The following is a 24396-nucleotide window of genomic DNA, read 5'->3' as shown; positions in this document are numbered from 1 at the left end:
ATGCTGCTGTGGGGCCTGGGTCTTGGAATTTTAAATTTTCTCATAAGTAGCACCCGCTATCCAAAATCTTCGGTTTATATTTCTTAATTCATCTTTTAATCTTAGGGATTGTGAAGGCCTAGTGCCTACTCATGCTGCTGGCAACTCCGGGCTGTGCCAATCATCCACTATATGGTCTCCTCATGCTGCCAACACTTCCACGCTGTGCCATTCAGCTACTATATGGTCTCCTCATGCTGCCAACACCTTCATGCTGTGTCATTCAGCCGCTATATGGTCTCCTCATGCTGCCAACATGTCCATGCTGAGTCATTCAGCCACTATATGGTGTCCTCATGCTGCCAACACCTCCACGCTGTGCCATTCAGCCACTAAATGGTCTCCTCATGCTGCCAACACCTCCACGCTATGTCATTCAGTCACTATATGGTCTCCTGACACTGATGCCACCACCAGGCTCTGTCATTGTGCTGCTGTGCGGCAGTGATTCTAAAAGCGATGCCGGTAATCTGCATGTTATTCTGAATAACAGTATTATTTCACTACCCCAGCACACTCCATATGCGTTTTAGAACACAGCAAAGTGTTCTATACCCCTATAGAGGCTGTATGTAGGCTAGAAATAGCCTTTTTTAATATAGATTCGCCGATAAAAAATTCGGATCGAAACAAACTTTTTCGGAAAATTCGGCGAATCGGCTGAATCGAATTTTTGAAAAGTTCGCTCATCTCTAACTACCGTATTTATCGGCCTAAATTTTTAGCCTAAAGTCTATGTGCGTGTTATACGCCGATACACCCCCAGGAAAGGCAGGGGGAGAGAGGCTGTCGCTGCCCGCTTCTCTCCCCCTGCCTTTCCTGGGGTCTAGAGCCCTGCTGCCGGCCCTTCTCTCCCCCTGGCTATCGGCGCCGCTGCCCGTTCTGTCCCCCTGACTATCGGTGACGGCGCCCCATTGCCGGCGCCGATAGCCAGGGGGAGAGAAGTGGCGCCAACAGCCCGTTGCCTCCCCCCATCCCCGGTTGCATAATTACCTGTTGCCGGGGTCGGGTCCGCGCTGCTTGAGGCCTCCGGTGTGCGTCCCATGCATCGTTGCTATACGCGGCGCGGCACACTGACGTCATGCGCCGCGCCGTGCAGCGCATAGCTGCACGGCGCGGCGCATGACGTCAGTGTGCCGCGCCGCGTATAGCAACGACGCAGGGGACGCACACCGGAGGCCTCAAGCAGCGCGGACCCGACCCCGGCAACAGGTAATTATGCAACCGGGGATGGGGGGAGGCAACGGGGCAGCGGCGCCGGCAATGGGTGCCGCTGTCCCTTCTCTCCCCCTGGCTGTCGGCGCCGGCAATGGGGCACCGGCACCGACAGTCAGGGGGACAGAACGGGCAGCGGCGCCGATAGCCAGGGGAGAGAAAGGCCGGCAGCAGGGCTCTAGACCCCAGGAAAGGCAGGGGGAGAGAAGCGGGCAGCGACGGCCTCTCTCCCCCTGCCTTTCCTGGGGGTGTATCGGGGTATACACGCGCACACACGCACCCTCATTTTACCATGGATATTTGGGTAAAAAACTTTTTTTACCCAAATATCCTTGGTAAAATGAGGGTGCGTGTTATAGGCCGGTGCCCCGATAAATACGGTATATGGTCTCCTCATCTGCCGACAACTCTTGGCTGTGCCATTCAGCCACTATATGGTCTCCTCATCTGCTGCCAACTCCAGGCTGTGCCATTCAGCCACTATATGTTCTACTCATGCTGCTGCCAACTCCAGACTATACCATTTAGCTATTATATTGTCTCCTCATCTGCAGCCATCTCCAGACTATTCCATTCAGACATTATATGGTCTCCTCATCTACCGCCAACTCCAGGCTGTGCCATTCAGCCACTATATGTTCTACCCATGCTGCCGCCAACTCCAGGCTGTGTCATTCAGCCACTATATGGTCTCCTCATCTGCTGCCAACTCCAGGCTGTGCCATTCAGCCACTATATGTTCTACTCATGCTGCCGCCATCTCCAGGCTGTGTCATTCAGCTGCTATATGTTCTACTCATGCTGCCGCCAACTCCAGGCTGTGTCATTCAGCAACTATATGGTCTCCTCTTCTGCCGACCAATTTCAGGCTGTGCCAATCAGCCACTATATGTTCTACTAATGCTGCCACCAACTCAAAACTATGCCATTCAGCCACTATATGGTCTCATCATTTGCCGCCGACTCCAGGCTGGGCCATTCAGCCACTTTATGGTCTCCTCATCTACCGCCAACTAAAGGCTGTGCCATTCAGCCACTATATGTTCTACTCATGCTGCCGCCAACTCCAGGCTGTGCCATTCAACCACCATATGGTCTTCTCATCTGCCGCCAACTCCAGGCTGTGCCATTCAGCCACCATATGTTCTATTCATGCTGCCACCATCTCCAGGCTGTGCCATTTAGCCACTATATGTTCTACTCATGCTCCCGTCAACTCCAGGCTGTGCCATTCAGTCACTATATGGTCTCCTCATTTGCCACCAACTCCAGGCTGTGCCATTCAGCCAATATATCTTCTACTCATCTGCCGCAAACTTCAGGCTGAGCCATTCAGCCACTATATGGTCTCCTCATCTGCTGCCAACTCCAGGCTGTGCCATTCAGCCACTATATGTTCTATTCTTGCTGCCGCCATCTCCATGCTGTGCCATTTAGCCACTATATGTTCTGCATATGCTCCCGCCAACGCCAGGCTGTGCCTTTCAGCCACTATATGGTCTACTCATCTGTCGCCAAGTCCAGGCTGTGCCATTCAGCCACTAAATGTTCTACTAATGCTACCGCCAACTCCAGACTATGCCATTCAGCTACTATATGGTCTCCTCATCTGCCGCCAATTCCAGGCTGTGCTATTCAGCCACTACATGGTCTCCTTATCTGCCGCCAACTCCAGGCTGTGCCATTCAGCCACTATTTATTCTACTCATGCTGCCGCCAACTCCAGGCTGCGCCATTCCGCCACTATATGTTCTACTTATGCTGCCGCCAACTCCAGGCTGTGCCATTCAGCCACTATATGGTCTCCTCATGCTTCTGCCAACTCCAGGCTGTACCATACATCCACTATATGGTCTCCTCATCTGCCTCCAACTCCAGGCTGTGCCATTCAGCCACTATATGTTTTACTCATGCTGCCGCCAACTCCAGACAACTAAAGGCTGTGCCATTCAGTCACTATATGGTCTCCTCACGCTCCCGCCAACTCCAGGCTGTGCCATTCAGCCACTATATGTTCTATTCTTGCTGCCGCCATCTCCAGGCTGTGCCATTTAGCCACTATATGTTCTACATATGCTCCCGCCAATGCCAGGCTGTGCCTTTCAGCCACTATATGGTCTACTCATCTGTCGCCAAGTCCAGGCTGTGCCATTCAGCCACTAAATGTTCTACTAATGCTACCGCCAACTCCAGACTATGCCATTCAGCTACTATATGGTCTCCTCATCTGCCGCCAATTCCAGGCTGTGCTATTCAGCCACTACATGGTCTCCTTATCTGCCGCCAACTCCAGGCTGTGCCATTCAGCCACTATTTATTCTACTCATGCTGCCGCCAACTCCAGGCTGCGCCATTCCGCCACTATATGTTCTACTTATGCTGCCGCCAACTCCAGGCTGTGCCATTCAGCCACTATATGGTCTCCTCATGCTTCTGCCAACTCCAGGCTGTACCATACATCCACTATATGGTCTCCTCATCTGCCTCCAACTCCAGGCTGTGCCATTCAGTCACTATATGGTCTCCTCATGCTCCCGCCAACTCCAGGCTGTGCCATTCAGCCACTATATGGTCTTCTCATCTGCCGCCAACTCCAGGCTGTGCCATTCAGCCACCATATGTTCTACTAATGCTACCGCCAACTCCAGACTGTGCCATTCAGCTACTATATGGTCTCCTCATCTGCCGCCAACTCCAAGCTGGCTGTGCCATTTAGCCACTATATCGTCTCCTTATCTGACGCTAACTCCAGGCTATGCCATTCAATCACTGTATGTTCTACTCATGCTGCCGCCAACTCCAGGCTGTGCCATTCAGCCACTATTTGTTCTACTCATGCTGCAGCCAACTCCAGGCTGTGCCATTCAGCCCCTATATTGTCTCCTCATGCTTCTACCAACTCCAGGCTGTGCTATTCAGCCACTATATGGTCTCCTCATCTGCCGCCAACTCCAGGCTGTGCCATTCAGCCACTATTTCTTCTACTCATGCTACTGCCAACTCCAGGCTTTGCCATTCAGCAACTATATGTACTACTCATGCTTCCACCAACTCCAAACTATGCCATTCAGTCCCTATATGGTCTCCTCATCTGCCGCCAATTCCAGGCTGTGCCATTCAGCCACTATATATTCTACTCATGCTGCTGCCAACTCCAGGCTGTGCCATTCAGCCACTATATGATCTCCTCGTCTGCCACCAAGTCCACGCTGTGCCATTCAGCCACTATATCTTCTACTCATGCTGCCGCCAACTCCAGGTTGTTCCATTCAGCCACTATATTTTCTACTCATGCTGCCGCCAACTCCAGGCTGTGCCTAATGCAGGTCTGACTCGGGGTGCCCTCTGCGCTCACCTTCCACTACCATGGCTCCATCAGTCCTGCCCGGTCAGTAGTGTGCTATCAGAGCAGGTGTTTAGTGCGGCGGGGGCCATAGTCATCCCAAGGAGAACTTGTCTATCCACAAAAAATGTGGAGAGACTGACCTTTGTGAAGATGAATTAGGCATGGATCAGCCAGGATTTCCACTCACCAATGCCTGATTCATCAGAGTAAATTGACCATGGTGCCACACCAACACTTCACAAATATGTATAGTGCCAAACAGATTTAAGGCGCTGCTCCCCCGTTACAAACATTCCTCCCCATCAGACCTTTTTTCACCCACCTTCATTATCGGGTACCCGTATTGCCACCAACCGCACCACTCTGTCATAGGGTCACTTTCAGGACTCCTGATGCTGCTGCTGCCACCTCCAGGCTTTCTCATTCTGCCACCATATGGTCTCCTCATACTTCCGCCAACTCCAGGCTTTGCCATTCAGCCACAATATGTTTTCCTCATCTGCCGCCAACTCCAGGCTGTGCCATTCAGCCACTATATGTTCTACTCATGCTGCTTCCAACTCCAGGCTGTGCCATTCAGCCACTATATGGTCTCCTCATCTGCCGCCAACTCCACACTGTGGCATTCAGCCATTATATGGTCTCCTCATCTGCCGCCCACTCCAGGCTGTGCCATTCAGCCACTATATGTTCTACTCATGCTGCTGCCAACTCCAGGCTGTGCCATTTAGCCACTATATGTATATTATATTTGTACGGGCTCCGATACCCCACTGTATTGACACATACGAAGGGGACCACAGTGGGAGGTTAAGGGATCTCAAGTTCTTTGGACTGTGTCAATTGAAGTTAGGTCCCTGAAAGGGGAATATAGATGATCTTCTCCAGAGAGAGGAAGTAAAAGGGATTTTTTAACTGCGTAGTGAAGCCCCTTGTAGGATCAACGAGGGCTATTCCTTTGATGCATTTTTATAATTGGCTAAGGCCCCTTTCACACTAAATAGTTGCTCTGTTAAAAGACCCATTATAAACTTTAACAACCTTTACAAAACCCCCATTAAAGTCTATTTGATTTTTTGATTATCCGTTATGACCCGTTATATCCCGTCATGAATAACGGATGTTATTTGTGACAGAAGAAAAAATGACACATGCACTAATTTTTCTTCCGTCACAAGAATCGGGTAAATTGACGGCAGTTATTTTTAATATTGAACGGCCTTTATATGTCATCTGTTTGCACCTGGTTTATAATATCCATTATTACTTCTGAGCATGCTAAAAAGAGGTGACATCTGCAGACTCCAGCAGTGCTGAGGGACAACTACTACTCCCATCATGGAAAAGACTTGTTTCCATGATGGGAGTAGTAATTCCCCAGCTGCGGGAGTCTGCCGGTGGCTGGGGAGGGTACATTTGTGTTTGTACTACAAACCCCATAATGGAACGGACTCTGTTCCATGATGGGGGTTGTAGTACAAGGGCTGAGGGATTGACCGCGATTAGAAGTTATTAAACAGGGGAGCGGGCGGCATGCTCCACTCCCCTGCGATGTACAATGTATTTTACTTTCATTTTTAAATTCCCTGCCGGGAGCCCTGAATGGCCGGTACTGAGGAGCCATTCAGGGCTCCAGGCGGGGTTTTGAAATAGAAGCGCTGCGGTGTGGAAAGATATATAGAATCGCTGGGGGTGGGGGTTATATGTTTTGCCCCCGCAGCGCAGTGCATATATATATTGTCCCCTGCAGCGCATATATATATATATTGCCCCCTGCAGCGCATAGATATATTGTCTCCCACAGCGCATGTATATATATATATATATATATATATATATTCCGCCTGCAGTGTTATGAATGAAAAGTATTCTATTAGCAGCACATTGGGCTGGGATGCCGGATGGCCTGATGTTCTGCTGAAAGAATACTTGTCTTTTATAGCGCTGCAGCTGCATATGTCCATAGAAGCACTGTAGGGGCTAGATGATAGACTTGTGCACTAGAAAAATTTTCGCTTCGTTTCATTTTGGAATTTTTTTTCGGTTCAGTAATATTTTCGGTTTTGATTTTTCGGATACATTCAGTATTTGGGTGTTCGGTCTTATTTTTCGGATACATTCGGTATTCGGGTACATTCGGTAAATCTTTTTATTCTTTTTTGGACTTTAGTGATCCTCAAGAATTATGGAGATACCTTTTTTATTAAAATTTCGTAGGGTACCATAAAAAAATATAATAAAAAAGATACAGTAGTGATGGAAACAATTGTATCTAACGAAATGTATCTTTTTTATTATGAAATGATTATTATTTTTTAAACAGGTACTCACCGACTAGGGGATCACTTACAACTTTTGTGATCCTATATTATCGCAATGATAAATGTCAAGAGGATATTCACAAAGAGAATCACCGAGAAATCATCCTCATGATCGGTACAAGATAATGTTTAAAATATAATTTTTAATGTACTACAAACTAAAACTAAATAGAGGATGAAAATTTAACTAATAGTAGGTGCTACATGTACCTAAAAATGTGAAGTGCTAGGGAGCCCGGGGGTGTGCAGACCCAATCCTTAATAGATGGATAAATAACCAAGCCTCTTTTAGATTAAGATGGAATAACTAAGATAGGAACGGATGAGGTCCTGGATTACAGGGTGTATAAACAATTATTCAGCAATGAGGTAATCAGTAAGAGAGATGGAGGGATGTGTGCCCACTATGATAAATATACACAGTTCATAGACAGACAGCGCGGCACTACTATCCCTTCAGGTGCAGAACGATGATGACACGGCAGACCAGGACTATAGTTTGCTGGGGGTGGTGCTCTGACTAGCAATAGTGCATGGAATCGCAACAAAGAAGAAGAGAAGAATAATCGGCAACTCACCACGGCCAGCTGAGTATATCTTCTTTTATTGATTCATACTCACAAACATCTCATTTGGGAAGAGGGTAGTGGGGGGAAACAGGATGGCGACCAAGCTCCGTTTCGCACGATGTTCGTGCTTCCTCCGGCCATGTTACTGTGATAAATATGATAAATATGCCCATCCTTCTTTCCCTACCTTTTGAGGGACCCACCTCCTTAACAGGGTGGCCTCAACCACGGTGACGTTCCCTACTCTGACTAAGTGAGGGGAAAAAACAACAAAATAAAGTAATAGATAGAAAGCGATAGGGCTGCACAACCCGAGGCTCCAGAGACAAAGTGTGTGTGATAACCACAATAGTGTAAAACAATCAGACAATAACCCAACTCCAACGCGTTTCACCTGTCATATCTACACAGGATCATCAGGGAAAACAGTGGCACAAAACATAAATATTAGTGATAGTGATAGCACCAATTAAAACAGGGCACTTATGATAGCTACGTGTTCCCTAAATTCACAGCAAGCCAGACCTAAGTAGTGGCTAATTACTCCAAGTTTACCCCCCTAATGTGGGATGTACACTAGGTGCATGGAGTATGCCACGTATATCAAACTAGATTGTACCCTATGCAGAGTAGAGGCTATAGTTAGCCATGATATTTACTCAATACAAACATGTCCACAATCAGAAAACAATGCATAATTTGCTAGCATAGATGTATAAATACGTATTCAAGATGTATTTATATATATAACAGATCCTCTGGATTCATAAACTGGATGCAAATGGTGATATAGTTGACAAGGTCACCATTGAATATTGCCAGTAAATATACATAGGTACCACAAAGTAGTAATAACACCATGAGAGGGTGAAAATTGGCCAGGAAAAAGGCAGTAGATGACTTAATGTTAGTGTACTTACAGATGGTACACTAAACACAGTGATAGCAGCACAATAGGAGTTATCACTAAATACACATAGATACAAGGCTGCCTGGCCTGACAGATGTAATAGGTATAGCCAATAAGAAAGAGCAAGGGCCCATATCCTAGATGATGGATAGTTAGCCTAGATAATCAGGATACTAAAATATATAAGAAAAGCCAGTGGAGTGTAATGGCACCCCAGCAGCAGGTATACTTAACACCCCCAGACGTTGGTACACTTAGGGCATCAGATCATGATAGGCTGGCGACATACTGCGATGTGGCCAGCAAAATGTATCAGCCTGTTTTATATAGTGCGCATCTTACCTGGCGACAAGTCAGAGCCAGTGGCGCATAAGATGACGTCAGACGCCGAGCGCAAATGGCGCGTCACTCAAAGATAAAACAGGCTATCGGATTCTGGATAGGGATCCCACATCGATATTTCAGAAAGAACTCAAGGCCATTGTTGATAAAGCTCTACTCTCCAATCTCATTGATAAAAAAGAACATGATTTTATCTATCCTATGTATCCCACTATGGCAACGTTCTACGGATTGCCCAAAATACACAAGGGACTTTTGCCCCTGAAATGTCGTCCAATCGTGTCAGGCATTAACAACCTTACAAAAAATGCGGGAGTTTACCTCGATCAAATATTACGCCCTTTTGTGCTATCGCTTCCTTTGTACATCAGGGATACCACCGATTTGTTACTAAAACTGGAGGATGTCTCACTGGATAATGATTCCTGGCTTTGCTCCATTGATGTGGAGGCACTTTACAGCTCCATACCACATAACTGTGGTATGGAGGCCGTTAGATCTTTCCTGTCCAGTAGAAGTATTCATCTAAAAGAACATAATGAATTCGTTCTACAGCTCCTTAACTTTGTCCTGACCAGAAATTTCTTTACCTTTAACTCCAAGATCTTCCACCAGCTCAGAGGGACTGCCATGGGCAGTCCGGCAGGGCCCACCTATGCTAACATCTATCTGGGCTGGTGGGAGAGATCGATTGTCTTTGGAGACACCCTAGAAAAATATCAGTAGTCAATATCCTTCTGGGGAAGGTATATTGACGATGTCATCATCATCTGGTCAGGACAGAGAGAAGATTTCATCTCCTTTGTACAGGAATTAAACATCAATCAGATATGCCTCCATTTTACCTATGAAATACACAAAGATAGTCTGTGTTTTCTCGATGTAGTGCTGAGCAGGAATCCCTCGGGAAAAATAGATACATGTGTTTATAGAAAACCAACTGCGGGAAATAACTTCTTAAAATGGGACAGCCACCATCCAGTGCCTTTAAAACGTGGTATCCCTACGGCTCAATACTTATGTATGAAGAGAAATTGTTCAAATGACGCATCCTTTAGAACAGAATCCAATAAGTTAAGACAAAGGTTTAGAGAGAGGGGGTATCCCAACTGTATTCTTACTAAAGCATATAATGATGCAAGGAAATGTAATCGAAGTTCGTTGCTTACCCCTTGCCCTAAAAAAGATAACTGTCTCCGAATAATTGGGACGTATGATACAGCAGCCATACCCATACGTAACATCATCACTCAGTTTTGGCCCATCTTGACATCAGACCCATCGATATCCGAGCTGGTGGGTGAACGCCCACAGATCACCTATCGACGTGGTAGAAATTTAGGTGACAGATTGATACATAGTCATTTTTCACCACCACCAGCCAGGGGGACCTGGCTTGACCGTAAGGTGGTGGGAACATATAGATGTGGTACATGTAAAGGCTGCGAGTATATTAAGGTGACAAAGTATCTGCAGAGCCCACATGATGGACATAGATATATTAGTCGGGATTTTGCTCATTGTAAAACCATAAATGTGATATATGCATGCCAATGTCCCTGTCCCTTACTGTATGTGGGAAAAACTAAGAGAGAATTACGCCGTCGCATATTAGAGCATATAGGAGACATTAATCATCGGAGAGACAAACCCATCTCTAACCATATGAGATCCACACATGCGTCTACAACTTGTGCAATCTCTTTTCAGGTTTTGGAGGTAGTACATGCTAATGTAAGGGGTAGACATAGATCTATGTAACATAGATCATCGCCTCCTGCAAAAAGAAACCCAGTGGATTTATAGATTGGGGACCGTATCCCCTGGGGGGGGTTGAATGAACATTTGTCATTTACCTCCTTTATTTGATAAGACACTATGCCGATCATAGTAGACGGCAATCCCTCTATCTAGTTTTACTTGCCATGCTCAGAGCCCCCTTTTTCTTTAATTGGGGAGTAATCCTCCCACCTTCTAGTATCTATTGGGTCACAAATTAATTATATGTACATATATCTATCATACGTCTTTAGTTAGACCGCTCTTCTGTACTATTATTATAACATTGAAATGTCATCATATTTATTCAACATTGATAGCCGATCTAGAATTGTCCCATTTTTTATATCCTGGTATCATATTGTGCAAAAAATGGGGACTTGTTGACTGACTACATTATCTGGTCAGTTTACCTTTTAATAACCTTTGTTGTACTTCAAGTTCATCATTTGCAGCAGCGATCATTCTCTTATATTTTTTATTTTATTTTATTTTCCATCTCTATGCATAACATTAGTTCCCAATATAAGATTGCATAAATTTTGCAGCTATAGTATTGCTATTTGCCTCTTTTCTAATGTTATAACATCTCTCTGGGCCATAACATATGATACATACCCTTTTAAACCCATTTCCGGCGTTTGGAACACTCACGTGAAATAAATAGGTCACGTGACGCGTCATGGGATAGTTTTCAGCCTGGGTCTGGGGCGCGGCTAAACCGCGCATGCGCCATAGTGCCGTACTCTCATGGATGCACCTGACCGCTTCACCAACATCTACAGGTCAGTGACGCACCATTTGCGCTCGGCGTCTGACGTCATCTTATGCGCCGCTGGCTCTGACTGGTCGCCAGGTAAGATGCGCACTATATAAAACAGTCTGATACATTTTGCTGCCCACATCGCAGTATGTCGCCAGCCTATCATGATCTGATGCCCTAAGTGTACCAATGTCTGGGGGTGTTAAGTATACCTGCTGCTGGGGTGCCATTACACTCCCCTGGCTTTTCTTATATATTTTAATATCCTGATTATCTAGGCTAACTATCCATCATCTAGGATATGGGCCCTTGCTCTTTCTTATTGGCTATACTTATTACATCTGTCAGGCCAGGCAGCCTTGTATCTATGTGTATTTAGTGATAACTCCTATTGTGCTGCTATCACTGTGTTTAGTGTACCCATCTGTAAGTACACTAACATTAAGTCATCTACTGCCTTTTTCCTGGCCAATTTTCACCCTCTCATGGTGTTATTACTACTTTGTGGTACCTATGTATATTTACTGGCAATATTCAATGGTGACCTTGTCAACTATATCACCATTTGCATCCAGTTTATGAATCCAGAGGATCTGTTATATATATAAATACATCTTGAATACGTATTTATACATCTATGCTAGCAAATTATGCATTGTTTTCTGATTGTGGACATGTTTGTATTGAGTAAATATCATGGCTAACTATAGCCTCTACTCTGCATAGGGTACAATCTAGTTTGATATACGTGGCATACTCCATGCACCTAGTGTACATCCCACATTAGGGGGGTAAACTTGGAGTAATTAGCCACTACTTAGGTCTGGCTTGCTGTGAATTTAGGGAACACTTAGCTATCATAAGTGCCCTGTTTTAATTGGTGCTATCACTATCACTAATATTTATGTTTTGTGCCATTGTTTTCCCTGATGATCCTGTGTAGATATGACAGGTGAAACGCGTTGGAGTTGGGTTATTGTCTGATTGTTTTACACTATTGTGGTTATCACACACACTTTTTCTCTGGAGCCTCGGGTTGTGCAGCCCTGTCCCTTTCTATCTATAACTTTATTTTGTTGTTTTTTCCCCTCACTTAGTGAGAGCAGGGAACGTCACCGTGGTTGAGGCCACCCTGTTAAGGAGGTGGGTCCCTCAAAAGGTAGGGAAAGAAGAATGGGCCTATTTATCATAGTGGGCACACATCCCTCCATCTCTCTTACTGATTACCTCATTGCTGAATAATTGTTTATACACCCTGTAATCCAGGACCTCATTCGTTCCTATCTTAGTTATTCCATCTTAATCTAAAAGAGGCTTGGTTATTTATCCATCTATTAAGGATTGGGTCTGCACACCCCCGGGCTCCCTAGCACTTCACATTTTTAGGTACATGTAGCACCTACTATTAGTTAAATTTTCATCCTCTATTTAGTTTTAGTTTGTAGTACATTAAAAATTATATTTTAAACATTATCTTGTACCGATCATGATGATGATTTCTTGGTGATTCTCTTAATTTTTAAACAGGGATCAATTTATGTGAGCAGGTAAAGCACTAAAAATGTAGCAATAAAAAAATGTAACAATAATAAAAATGAAGTGTGTGCATATTTTTCACTTTTTTTTTTTACATTTTTTAGGTAGTACTACTACTCCCAGCATGGAACACACTGTTCCATGATGGGAGTAGTAGTTATCTGTACTTATTGACAGATCGCCGGGGTCCCTTGCGATCCTCTTGTATAGATGCGGCGGCAGCTCTTCTCTGGTCCCCTGCACTCACGTATATATACACATTTTCATATTTCCCACAGAGCTGTGATTGGCCAGATGGTTCCAGCCAATCACAGCTCTCTGTGAGAAATAGGAATATGTGTATATATATATGGCCGTGCAGGGGACCATAGGAGAGCAGCCGCCACATCCATACATTATACAGGAGCATCACAGCGGGCGTCAGGAGTGATACCCGCAGTGATCTTTCCATTACTACAAGTACTACTACTCCCAACATGGAGTACACTCTGCTCCATGCTGGGAGCTGTAGTATCTGCATTAATAGACAGATCGCAGCAGGTGTCAGAAATTACACTCGCTGCGATATGTCTATTAATGACGGTACTACAGCTCCCAGCATGGAGAAGAGTGTGCTCCATGTTGGGAGTATTAGTACCTGCAGTAAGGGACAGATCCCAGCGGACGTCACTCCTCCTGACACCCTCCTCCTCCTGCGCTGAGCCGTAGGTATACATCGTATATCTACTGCCCAGTAATAACTTACAGTGAGCCTGCAATGTGTATACAGTATACACATTGCTGGCTCACTTAACCCCTTGCTGAGCTGGGCACTATGCACAAGCCCAGCAAGGAAACAGTTAACTTACACTGCTGGACAGTGTAGGTTAACCCTTTGGGCGGTATAGACTATATACAGCTATCTATAGATAGCTGTATATAGTGTATACAGAAGACGAAGTCCAGCTTACTTCCCTCAAGTACCGGGCAGGTCTGTGTAGCTCCGCCCCCTAGTGATGATGTCATTAGGGGCGGGGCTACAGAAGGGAACTAGGCTAGTTAATCTGAAGCTCTGTTCACATTGTCCGTTTTGTATAATGTGAACAGACCCTTCTGGCAGTGTCTACCCAGACAGGGAGACTCCAGCTGTTGCTAAACTACAACTCCCAGCATGCCCAGACAGCCAAAGGCTGTCTGGGCATGCTGGGAGTTGTAGTTTTGCACCAATTGGTTTGGGTAGACATTGCATCATGGGTGCTCTCCCCAGCAGACAGCGCCAAAAATGTAATAACCTATTTTTTTTTTTTTTTAACTTCTCGTTTCAGATCCGTGTATGCAGAGGATTACTGCGGATTCGATGGATTACGGCGGATAATTTTTTTTTCTTTTCATAAAATGGTTAATGAGGGCTGTGGGGGAGTCTTTTTTTTTTTAAATAAAATCATTTTTCCAATTTGTTGTGTTTTTTTTTTTTATTGAATTTTCAGGCTTAGTAGTGGAAGCTGGTCTTATTGACTGAATCCATTACTAGGCCAGGGCTTAGTGCTAGCCCCAAAAACAGCTAGCGCTAACCCCCAATTATTACCCCGGTACCCACCGCCACAGGGGTGCCGGGAAGAGCCAGTACCAACAGGCCTGGAGCGTCAAAAATGGCGCTCCTGGGCCTAGGCGGTAACAGGCTGGCGTTATTTAGGCTGGGGAGGGCCAGTAACAATGGTCCTCGCCCCCCCTGGTAACGTCAAGCTGTTTGGTTGGTATTGTGCAGAGAATGAAAATACGGTGAACCCTATGCATTTTTTTATTTAATTAAATTTTTTTTTTAAATGCATAGGGTTCCCCGTATTTTCATTCTCAGCACAATACCAACCAAACAGCAACAGCCTGACGTTACCAGGGTGGGCGAGGACCATTGTTACTGGCCCTCCCCAGCCTAAATAACGCCAGCCTGTTACCGCCTAGGCCCAGGAGCACTATTTTTGACGCTCAGGGCCTGTTGGTATCGGCTCTTCCCGGCACCCCTGTGGCGGTGGGTACCGGGGTAATAATTGGGGGTTAGCGCTAGCTGTTTTTGGGGCTAGCAATAAGCCCCAGCCTAGTAATGGATTCAGTCAATAAGACCAGCTTCCACTACTAAGCCTGAAAATTCAATAAAAAAAAAACACAACACATTGGAAAAATTATTTTATTTAAAAAAACACTCCCCCACAGCCCTCGTTAACCATTTTATTAAAAGAAAAAAAGATTATCTGCCGTAATCCATCGAATCAGCAGTAATCCTCTGCATACACGGATCTGAAGCGAGAAGAAAAAAAATCACAAAAAATTGGTTATGACATTTTTGGCGCTGTCCGCTGGGGAGAGCACCCATGATGCAATGTCTACCCAAACAGGGAGCCACCAATTGGTGCAAAACTACAACTCCCAGCATGCCCAGACAGCCTTTGGCTGTCTGGGCATGCTGGGAGTTGTAGTTAAGCAACAGCTGGAGTCTCCCTGTCTGGGTCGACACTGCCAGAAGGGTCTGTTCACATTATACAAAACGAACTATACAAAACGGATTATACAAAATGTGAACAGAGCTTCAGATTAACTAGCCTAGTTCCCTTCTGTAGATCCGCCCCCCCTAATGATGTCATCACTAGGGGGCGGAGCTACATGGACCTGCCCGTTACTCGAGGGAAGTAAGCTGGACTTCGTCTTCTGTATACGCTATCTACAGCTATCTATAGATAGCTGTATATAGTGTATATGGCCCAAAGGATTAACCTACACTGTCCAGCAGTGTAAGTCAACTATTTCCTTGCTGGGCTTGCGCATAGCACCCAGCTCAGCAAGGGGTTAAGTGAGCCAGCAATGTGTATACTGTATACACATTGCAGGCTCACTGTAAGTTCTTGCTTGTCAGTAGATATACGATGTATACCAGCGTCAGCTGTTCTCCAGGCTCTGTAGCCCTGAGAACAGCTGATCCCGACATTCACATAAGGACGATCGCAGCGGGTGTCAGAAGGAGTGACGTCCACTGGAATCTGTCCCCTACTGCAGGTACTAATACTCCCAACATGGAGCACACTCTGCTCCATGCTGGGAGCTGTAGTACCTGCATTAATAGACATATCGCAGCGAGTGTAACTTCTGACACCCGCTGCGATCTGTCTATTAATGCTGGTACTGCAGCTCCCAGCATGGAGCAGAGTGTACTCCTTGTTGGGAGTAGTAGTACTTGTAGTAAAGGAAAGATCACTGCGGGTATCACTCCTGACGCCCGCTGTGATGCTCCTGTATAATGTATGGATGCGGCGGCCACTCTCCTATGGTCCCTTGCACAGCCGTATATATACACATATTCCTATTTCTCACAGAGAGCTGTGATTGGCTGGAACCATCTGGCCAATCACAGCTCTGCAGGAAATATGAATATGTGTATATATACGTGAGTGCAGGGGACCATAGAAGAGCTGTCGCCGCATCTGTACATTATACAAGGGATCCTGGCGATCTGTCAATTAGTACAGGTAAATACTACTCCCATCATGGAACAGTGTGTTCCATGCTGGGAGTAGTAGTACTACCTAAAAAATTTTTTAAAAAAAGTGAAAAACACGCACACACTACATTTTTATTATTGTCGGCTAAATTTTTAGTGCTTTACCGGCTCACATAAATTGATCCCTGTTTAAAAATTAATAAACATTTCATAATAAAAAAGATACATTTCGTTAGATACAATTTTTTCCATCACTACTGTATCTTTTTTATAAGTTTTTTAGTTATTAGAATGAATTATTTTATGTTTACGGATAACGAATGCATTCGTTATTTACCGCATGCATTTGGTAAATAACGAATGCATTCGTTACTTTGCTATTCGTATTATCGTGGCTATTCGGGAATGTTCAAAATATGTTTTCGTGCATTCGGATCGGTCCGAATGCCCGAAAACAGTAAAATTCGGTAAATTAGACATTCGTGCCGAACCGAACTGCACATGTCTACTAGATAACACGATATGTCTGGCACCCACAGCGCTTCTATAATCATATGCCTCCGCAGCGCTATGAATTAAAAGTATTCTAACAGCAGCGCATCTGGCCGGGAAGCCGTCCGGCGCGATGCCCTGCTAAAAGAATACTTGTCATTCATAGTGCTGCAGTGGCATCTGTATATAGATGCACTGCGGGGGTCAAACATATACCCATATGTCTGACCCCCACAGCGCTTCTATAATCATATGCCTTCGCAGCGCTATGAATGAAAAGTATTCTAACAGTAGCACATCTGGCCGGGAAGCGCTGCTGATAGAATACTTGTCATTCATAGCGCTGCAAAGGCGTTATTTAGCCCCCACAGTGCTTCTATGTACATATGCCGCTGCAGCACTATGAAAGTCAAGTATTCTTTCAGCAGCGCATTGCGCCATTCGGCTTCCTGACCCGATGCGCTGCTAATAGAATACTTTTCTTTCATACCACTGCCGGGGGGCTTATGATAGCACTGGTGGGCGAATATATATATATACACATACGCTGTGGGGGGCAATATATGCACTGCGGGGGGCAAGACTTATATAGCGCAGCAGGGGGCAAGATATATTGAAGCACTGCGGGGGCCAGACATATACCCCCCAGTAATTCTATATATCTTTCCTAACTGCAGCGCTTCTATTTGAAAACCCAGCTGGGAGTCCTGAATGGCTCCTCAGTACTGGTCATTCAGGGCTCCCAGCAGGGAGTTTAAAAATGAAAGTAAAATACATCGTACATAGCAGGGGAGCGCAGCATGCTGTCCGCTCCTCTTTTTAATAACTTCTAATTGCATCAGGTCTCAGAAGTGAGACCCGGTGTGATCATTCCTTCGCCCCTGTACTACAACCCCCATCATGAAACAGAGTCTGTTCCATGATGAGGGTAGTAGTACAAACACTAATGTAGCCTCCCCAGCCACTGGCAGACTCCCGCAGCCGGGGAATTACTACTCCCATCATGGAAACAAGTCTGTTCCATGATGGGAGTAGTAGTAGTCCTGGTTGTGGGAGTCTGTAAGCAGAGGTGCTGAAATGGCCGTACATGACGGATGTTAAAACGGGTCTTAACAGATGAATATGCCCGTTATTTTGACAGACGTTATTCAGCCGTTAGCACCCGTTATTTCATCCGTTATTATACATCCATTTTTACACAGAAAACGGATGTTTAATAATGGATAACGGATGTTACCAAAGTTAAGCTCCTTTCACACTATGAGTATTCATCCGTTATAAAACATCCGTTTTCTGTTTAAAAACGGATTTATGATGATGGATGAAATAACGGAAGAAATAACGGGTGCTAACGGCTGAATAACGTCTATCAAAATGACATATATCCCTTTTGTTTTGCAATATTCTGTCAAATAAATGCTTTCAGTGGCTGCTATATCATTTATCACATGTGTGAGATCCGAGTTGGATGACCCAACATCTGATAACTGATATGTATAAGTTTAGGGATTTTTATTCTCTACCACTTATTACTCATTCATAATACTATACCACACCTACACATTATTTGATCGGTGGACAAAAACCTTTATTAATATATTATGTATAATACATTATAGATAACATGACATATTTGAGGATTGTTGTTTTATGGCTTTATATGTATTATTAGCATAGTATCTTTATTGGTTGTTACAACCATAGTGGCACATTTCTAGCCTAAGTCTAATGACATGTGCACAAAGTAAAACATAGAGTGAAAAAAGTCTGAAGACATGCGCATCAGGCATAGTAATCCAGACATGTGCAGTAAGTCAATAGTTCAATAGCGGAACATAGGCACATGCGTGGCCCAGTGAGGTGAGGTCATGGCTTTGTAGCTGTGACATACGGACAGGCATTGGAGAGATATGGGAGCGTTCTTTTGATTAGTAACTTCTAATTGGTAAGTAGCAGATTGGTTACCTAAAAATGATATTAGGACTATGTAACTGATTGATAGAGCTGTTGTAACATTTGTATTGATCTCCTGCATTGGTAGCTTTGATCCATGCAGTGGCTGATGAGGTCACCAGCATTGCTTATAAATATTACCGCAAACCATTTGAAGCAGCCATGGACATACATCAGCCTTTTGACAATGCTGTTGTGACGGCAAAACATATTGAGGGTGGCAAGACAGTTTACTTTTTAACCTGCACTCTGTGATGGTCTACGGATTGGTGGTCTGCAGCAACAAGGCATTGTCCCCTTTTTGACCCACCAAGTAAACCACTGTACCAAGTCAAACCAGTGCGGCCGATCTTGAAAACCCCAGCTGGTGGCCATCCGGTGGCACCTCGGCCCGAACTCCTCCTCTGACCACGTAGGAATGACCGACAATCCGGATGAGACACAGACCAGCACCTAATTGAGAAGAAAGAAAAAAAAAAAAAACAGGCAATACAGGCAACACCACACCCAGAAACATCACAACAACTGAGGCCGGACATAAACACGAAATCGGTCCGACTCCCACCTCCCAATGCATTTGATGACATCAGCATGCAAACGCCACGAGCCGCTTCCGTAGCCGCCCCAATACGGAAAGAATGAGAGCAAAACTCTTCAGGCACCCTTCCAGACACACACAAACGAAAAACTCTGATAAACTGAAAACGCGATAAGAAAGTCCCATCCCCATTAATCAACAAAGGCCCTTCCGTCCCCGGGTGCAGCCCCCAAAAATCATGAAAACACTCCACCGGGCATACCGTAGACCCCCGCAAAGACGCTAGCTTAACCATGACCCCTCTGCCTAAAGTGTCTTAGAAAGATGAACCATACACTCCAAGCCCCCACTCCCCAAACTCACATCCCACACCAGAAGACCCCCAACTACCTTCCTGCTCAGAGCCACCAACACTGAAACACGAAAAAGCCAGCTGAAACAATGTGGCCTCATATGGCGAAAAACAAACAGATCCCAGCACATCACCCATCCGCACCAGCAATAACAAAAAGACACCGGTCTCCGTGAGTTCCGCTAACTAGCTTCCTTTCGAAAACCCTGCACCGCTTGTCGCACCAAAAATCATTTGGTAACATCCTGCAAACCCTGGGCCTTAAACCAAAAAGCCATAGCCGACAGCCGTCAGCTCATACTAGAAGGCGAAAACCCCTGACAGAAAGCCCGGCCAACGTAAACAACAGAGGTGCCTCCCAATCCGCCACCGAATTGAGACCCCCCAGCCGTCCAGTCAAAGTCTCCCACTCCAACCACCATCTGCTGTAGGCCGTCCACGTAGCCCTACTCACAAACCGACCAACCAATCCCAATGCCACAGCTACAGCAGCCTCCACAGCCAATCAAGACATGGAATCCCCCGCTCCTCCATTCCAGGCACCAGCTCCCGAAACAGGTTCCACTTAAAACGAGAGAGAGCGTCAGCAATAGAATTCTCCACCCCCGGCACATGAGAAGCCAAAAACTGTGAATTCAACTGTAAACCCTTCAACAATCGCACAACCGGCAGGGAGTTCGCCGTCTGAGCATTGACAGCCTGCACCACCCCCAGATTGTTGCAGTGAAAACAAACCCGCCTATTGCTAAAGCGCGGCCCCCAAATCTCCACCACCACAACAATGGGAAACAGCTCCAAAAATGCAAGATTCCGAACCAACCCCACCTCCTTCCAAGCTACTGGCCACTGACCCGCACACCACTGACCCCCCAGGTAAGCCCCAAAGCCACAACCCCCGCCAAATCAGTAAACAGTTGCAAATCCTGACTAGAGAGAGATAGGATGGTCCATAACCATAGACCTCCCGTTATATGTCTCCAAAAAACTCTGCCACACTCCCAAATCCTCCCGCAAATCTGCCGACAAGCGCACAAAAAGATGCGGCTTCCGGATGCAGGAGCTCCCGCCTTGCCAGCAGCAGCCGCAGCAGCTCCGCTAGTCCCAGGAACAGCATCGTCATCAGCACAAGGAAGGGGCTGAACACCCCCATCATCCAGGGCAACATCATCCGTCCTACTGATGTCACTGGGGGCGGGGCTATTCCCCCCACCCCCAGTACAGGGAGTCCTCCTCACAGCCAGCCTCATGCCTGCCATCATACTGCTGGCCCCCGGCTCCCCAGAAGGCCGCGGTACCGCTCAGCTCCCTGGCCTGCATGTCTGACAGGCCACGAGCCGCAGTACTCCACAGAGCCCTCCTGGGATACCTCACTTCTGGGGCGGACCACCGACAACAGCTGCCCACGTGGAGCAAGGACCACTGCAGCAGCATGCCAATCCCCGCCATGCTCAGCCCCAGACTGCCCATGGGAGGACCCCCAGAGCCTGCCCCCACCCGTAGCGTCGGGAAGAGGTGGCCGTGGGCAGCACAGAGGGACTCACCCGGCGGCGTCTGGAGCCAGGAGCAGTATCCGGGCTCAGGCAGGCAGGATCACCGCCCGCTGACTCTGGAACTTTGTTCGGGCGCAGCTTCAGAAGGACCGGCCAGAGAGGGGATCTGTGTCTCCAGCCAGCCGGGACCCCTCTGGAGAGCCTCATCCCGCAACCACCGCAGCAATGCCTCGAGATTTACCTTCAGGTAAGGAGCTTCTTCTGCCAACTTCGCTAGCCTCGTGCCGACTGACCCCTTCGTGACCCAGCCCCCTCCTTCTTAAACCCACCTCCTAACTCTGCCCCATGTAGCATACCCATACCACGTGTCCAGCCCCAGTCTCCCCCTGTCATATGCCCCTCCGCTCCGATTTTCTCCACTACAGAGCTTCCTTTCTGTATAGAGACAGGGATGTTTCCTGTGATTTACATGGTTTACCTCGTATAAACACCATCACAGTACTCTTTTTAAGATTTATCACTAGAGTTTTTAATTTCAATGAAAATAGTCAAAGTAAATTTTTAGGGGTTGGAATCTAATAGGGGTGACTCCAGGCTTCGGTCCAGGGTTTAGTTTGTATCACTGTTGAGAACCCTCTAACCCCTTTAGGGTCATACATTGCCCTATGCCTCTTAATACAATTGTTGCATCTTGTTCCAGCATACAAAATGTTGGTACTTACTAATAAATTCCCCATATACTGTTTTCTGCAAACCTTATTTTAAGATTGTTGTTTTGTGTAAAATGATTGTGTTATTGTATATTGATTTTCACAGACCTCTGGAAATAAAATGTCTGTTGCTAACCTTGCAACCATATTTGGCCCAAACTTGCTGCAGAGCGAGAAAAGTTTGGAGAATGAAAGGCAAAGCTTCCAGGATAGTGCAGCTCAGATCCAAGTGACAGATACACTGATCCAGTATTACCAAGAATTATACATGGTAAGTATTGCTTTATTGTGAATCATGCAGTTTAAAGCAAGATTAATTTAACCCCCGCAGGACACAGACCTTGTGGACACATCTGATTTAACCCTTTAAGGACCAAGACCATTTTCGTTTTTGCACTCTCTTTTTTTTTTTCCACCTCGCCTTCTAAAAATCATTTTAACACTTTCTATTTTGCAACTATGGAGCCATTTAAGGGATTTAATTTCTACACAGTACACTTTTTGGTAAAAATGACACCTTATCTCTATTCTGTAGGTCTATACGATTACAAGGATACCTAATTTATGTAGGTTTTGTTTAATTTTACAACTTAAAAAAAATATGCACCAAAATTAGTATGCTTAAAATTGTCATCTTCTGACCCCTATAACTTTTTTATTTTTCCACCTACGGGGCTATATGAGGGCTACATTTTTTAGCTGTGGTCTGTAGTTTTTATTGGTACCATTGTTTTGATGGGACTTTTTGATAGCTTTTTATGAATTTTTTATGGTATATGAAGTGACCAAAAATGCACAATTTTGGACTTTGGTACTTTTTTACATTAATGTCATCAATTGTCCGGTTTAAGTAACATTATATTTTAATAGTTTGCACATTTATGCATGTGGCGATACCACATATGTTTATGTTTATTTTTGATTACATTATTATTTTATTTAAAAAATGGGAAATGGGGGTGATTCAGACTTTTATTAAGGGAGGGGCTTATTCACATTTATTAACAGGTTTTTTTTCTACACTTTTACTTCTACTTTTTTTTAGTCCCTATAGCGGGCTATAACATGCAATCTTGCTACTGTATACGCTATTAAATGCTGGGCTTTGGCTTAGCAATTATCGATCAGAACACCGATCGGACGACGAGGAGGCAGATGAGGGCCCTCCCACCGTCCACTCAACTGATTGGGACCCCCAAATTCGGGGCGCGGATGTCCTGGTCAGCTTCCTGAGCTAACCAGCACTGATAGATTCTGCATTTAGAAGCTGCAATTAACTTTGATTGCAACGTCTAAAGGGTTAATGCTGCCCAACCCTATTGGCGTTGTCCGGCATCAACTGTGGGTCCTGGCTTCTGATAGCAGTCAGGACCCATTGGGTATGAAGCACACTTAGCTCGTGAGCACACTTTAAACTGTGGGAGCAGAACCTGGGCGTACAGGTATGCCCTTGGTCTTTAACCCCTTAAGGACATGCGCCGTAAATTTACGGCGCTGCTAAGAAGTACTTAGCGCACAGCGCCATACATTTACGGCGCAGCTTTCCTGGATCACCGCGTCTCCAGGCACGGTGATCGGAACGGGATATCTATCAGCAGGCATCCCGGCATATCGCCCAGGGGGGTCCTGAGACCCCCCCCCCCCCCATGTCGGCAATCGCGGCAAATCACGCGGCAATTCAGATGTGCGGTTTGCGGTTATTCCGGGTCAATCGGGTATCTGGTGACCCGGAAAATAAGGGAGTGAGGTGGCACAGGTGCACATGTGCCGCCTCACGATCACGTGATTGATCAGTCGGAACGACCGAACAATCACGGACCTGCTGGGCGGTGACCGGGACGGCGATCAGAGCAGAGATCGGCGCCAGTGGGGGTCTCCTACCTTGCCCTGGTCCGGCGGGGGTCCCCTCAGGATCGGTGATGGCGACAGGAGCAGCAGGATCGGTCCCTGCGGCAGGATACAGCGGCAGCAGGATACAGCCGGAGGTGAGGTCCTGTTCACCTCCTATTGTTGCTTGCAAAGCATGCTGGGAGTTGTAGTTTTGCTACAGCTGGCGTTCCAACTACAACTCCCAGCATGCCCTTTGGTAGTCTGTGCATGCTGGGGGTTGTAGTTTTGCAACAGCTGGAGGTACATTTTTTCTATTCTGTTGCATAACTACAACTCCCAGCATGCAAAGACTAACAAAGGGCATGCTGGGAGTTGTAGCAGTGTGCATCCAGCTGTGACAAAACTACAACTCTCAGCATGCCCTTCGACTGTCAATGCATGCTGATTGTTGCAGTTTTGCAACAGCTGGAGACACATTGGTTGTGAAACCGAGTTTGTTACCTAACTCGGTGTTTCACAACCAGTGTGCCTCCAGCCGTTGCAAAAATACAACTCCCAACATGCACTGAGAGACTGTACATGCTGGGAGCTGTAGTTTTGCAACAGCTGGAGGCACACTGGTTGCGAACCACTGAGTTAAGTAACAAACGCTCAGTGTTTCGCAACCAATGTGCCTCCAGCTGTTGCTTAACTACAACTCCCAGCATGTATGGTCTGTTAGTGCATGCTGGGAGTTGTAGTTTTG

The 24396-nt window shown here is 46.0% G+C and overlaps 1 protein-coding gene across 1 annotated transcript in view; it reads left to right on the top strand.

Moving 5' to 3' along the window:
• The window catches only part of LOC130291605 (rho GTPase-activating protein 6-like), an 851736-nt gene that overhangs the window by 693908 nt on the left and 133432 nt on the right, over nucleotides 1-24396 (top strand). The window contains exon 10 of the mRNA XM_056540562.1: nucleotides 21928-22092. Within this exon, the coding sequence (XP_056396537.1) occupies nucleotides 21928-22092 (165 nt within the window). The remainder of the gene's footprint in view (nucleotides 1-21927; nucleotides 22093-24396) is intronic.

The sequence above is a fragment of the Hyla sarda genome, chromosome 9, assembly GCF_029499605.1.
Source record: "Hyla sarda isolate aHylSar1 chromosome 9, aHylSar1.hap1, whole genome shotgun sequence".
In the NCBI taxonomy this organism is placed as follows: domain Eukaryota; kingdom Metazoa; phylum Chordata; class Amphibia; order Anura; family Hylidae; genus Hyla; species Hyla sarda.
This window is presented reverse-complemented; position numbering and strand designations above follow the sequence as displayed.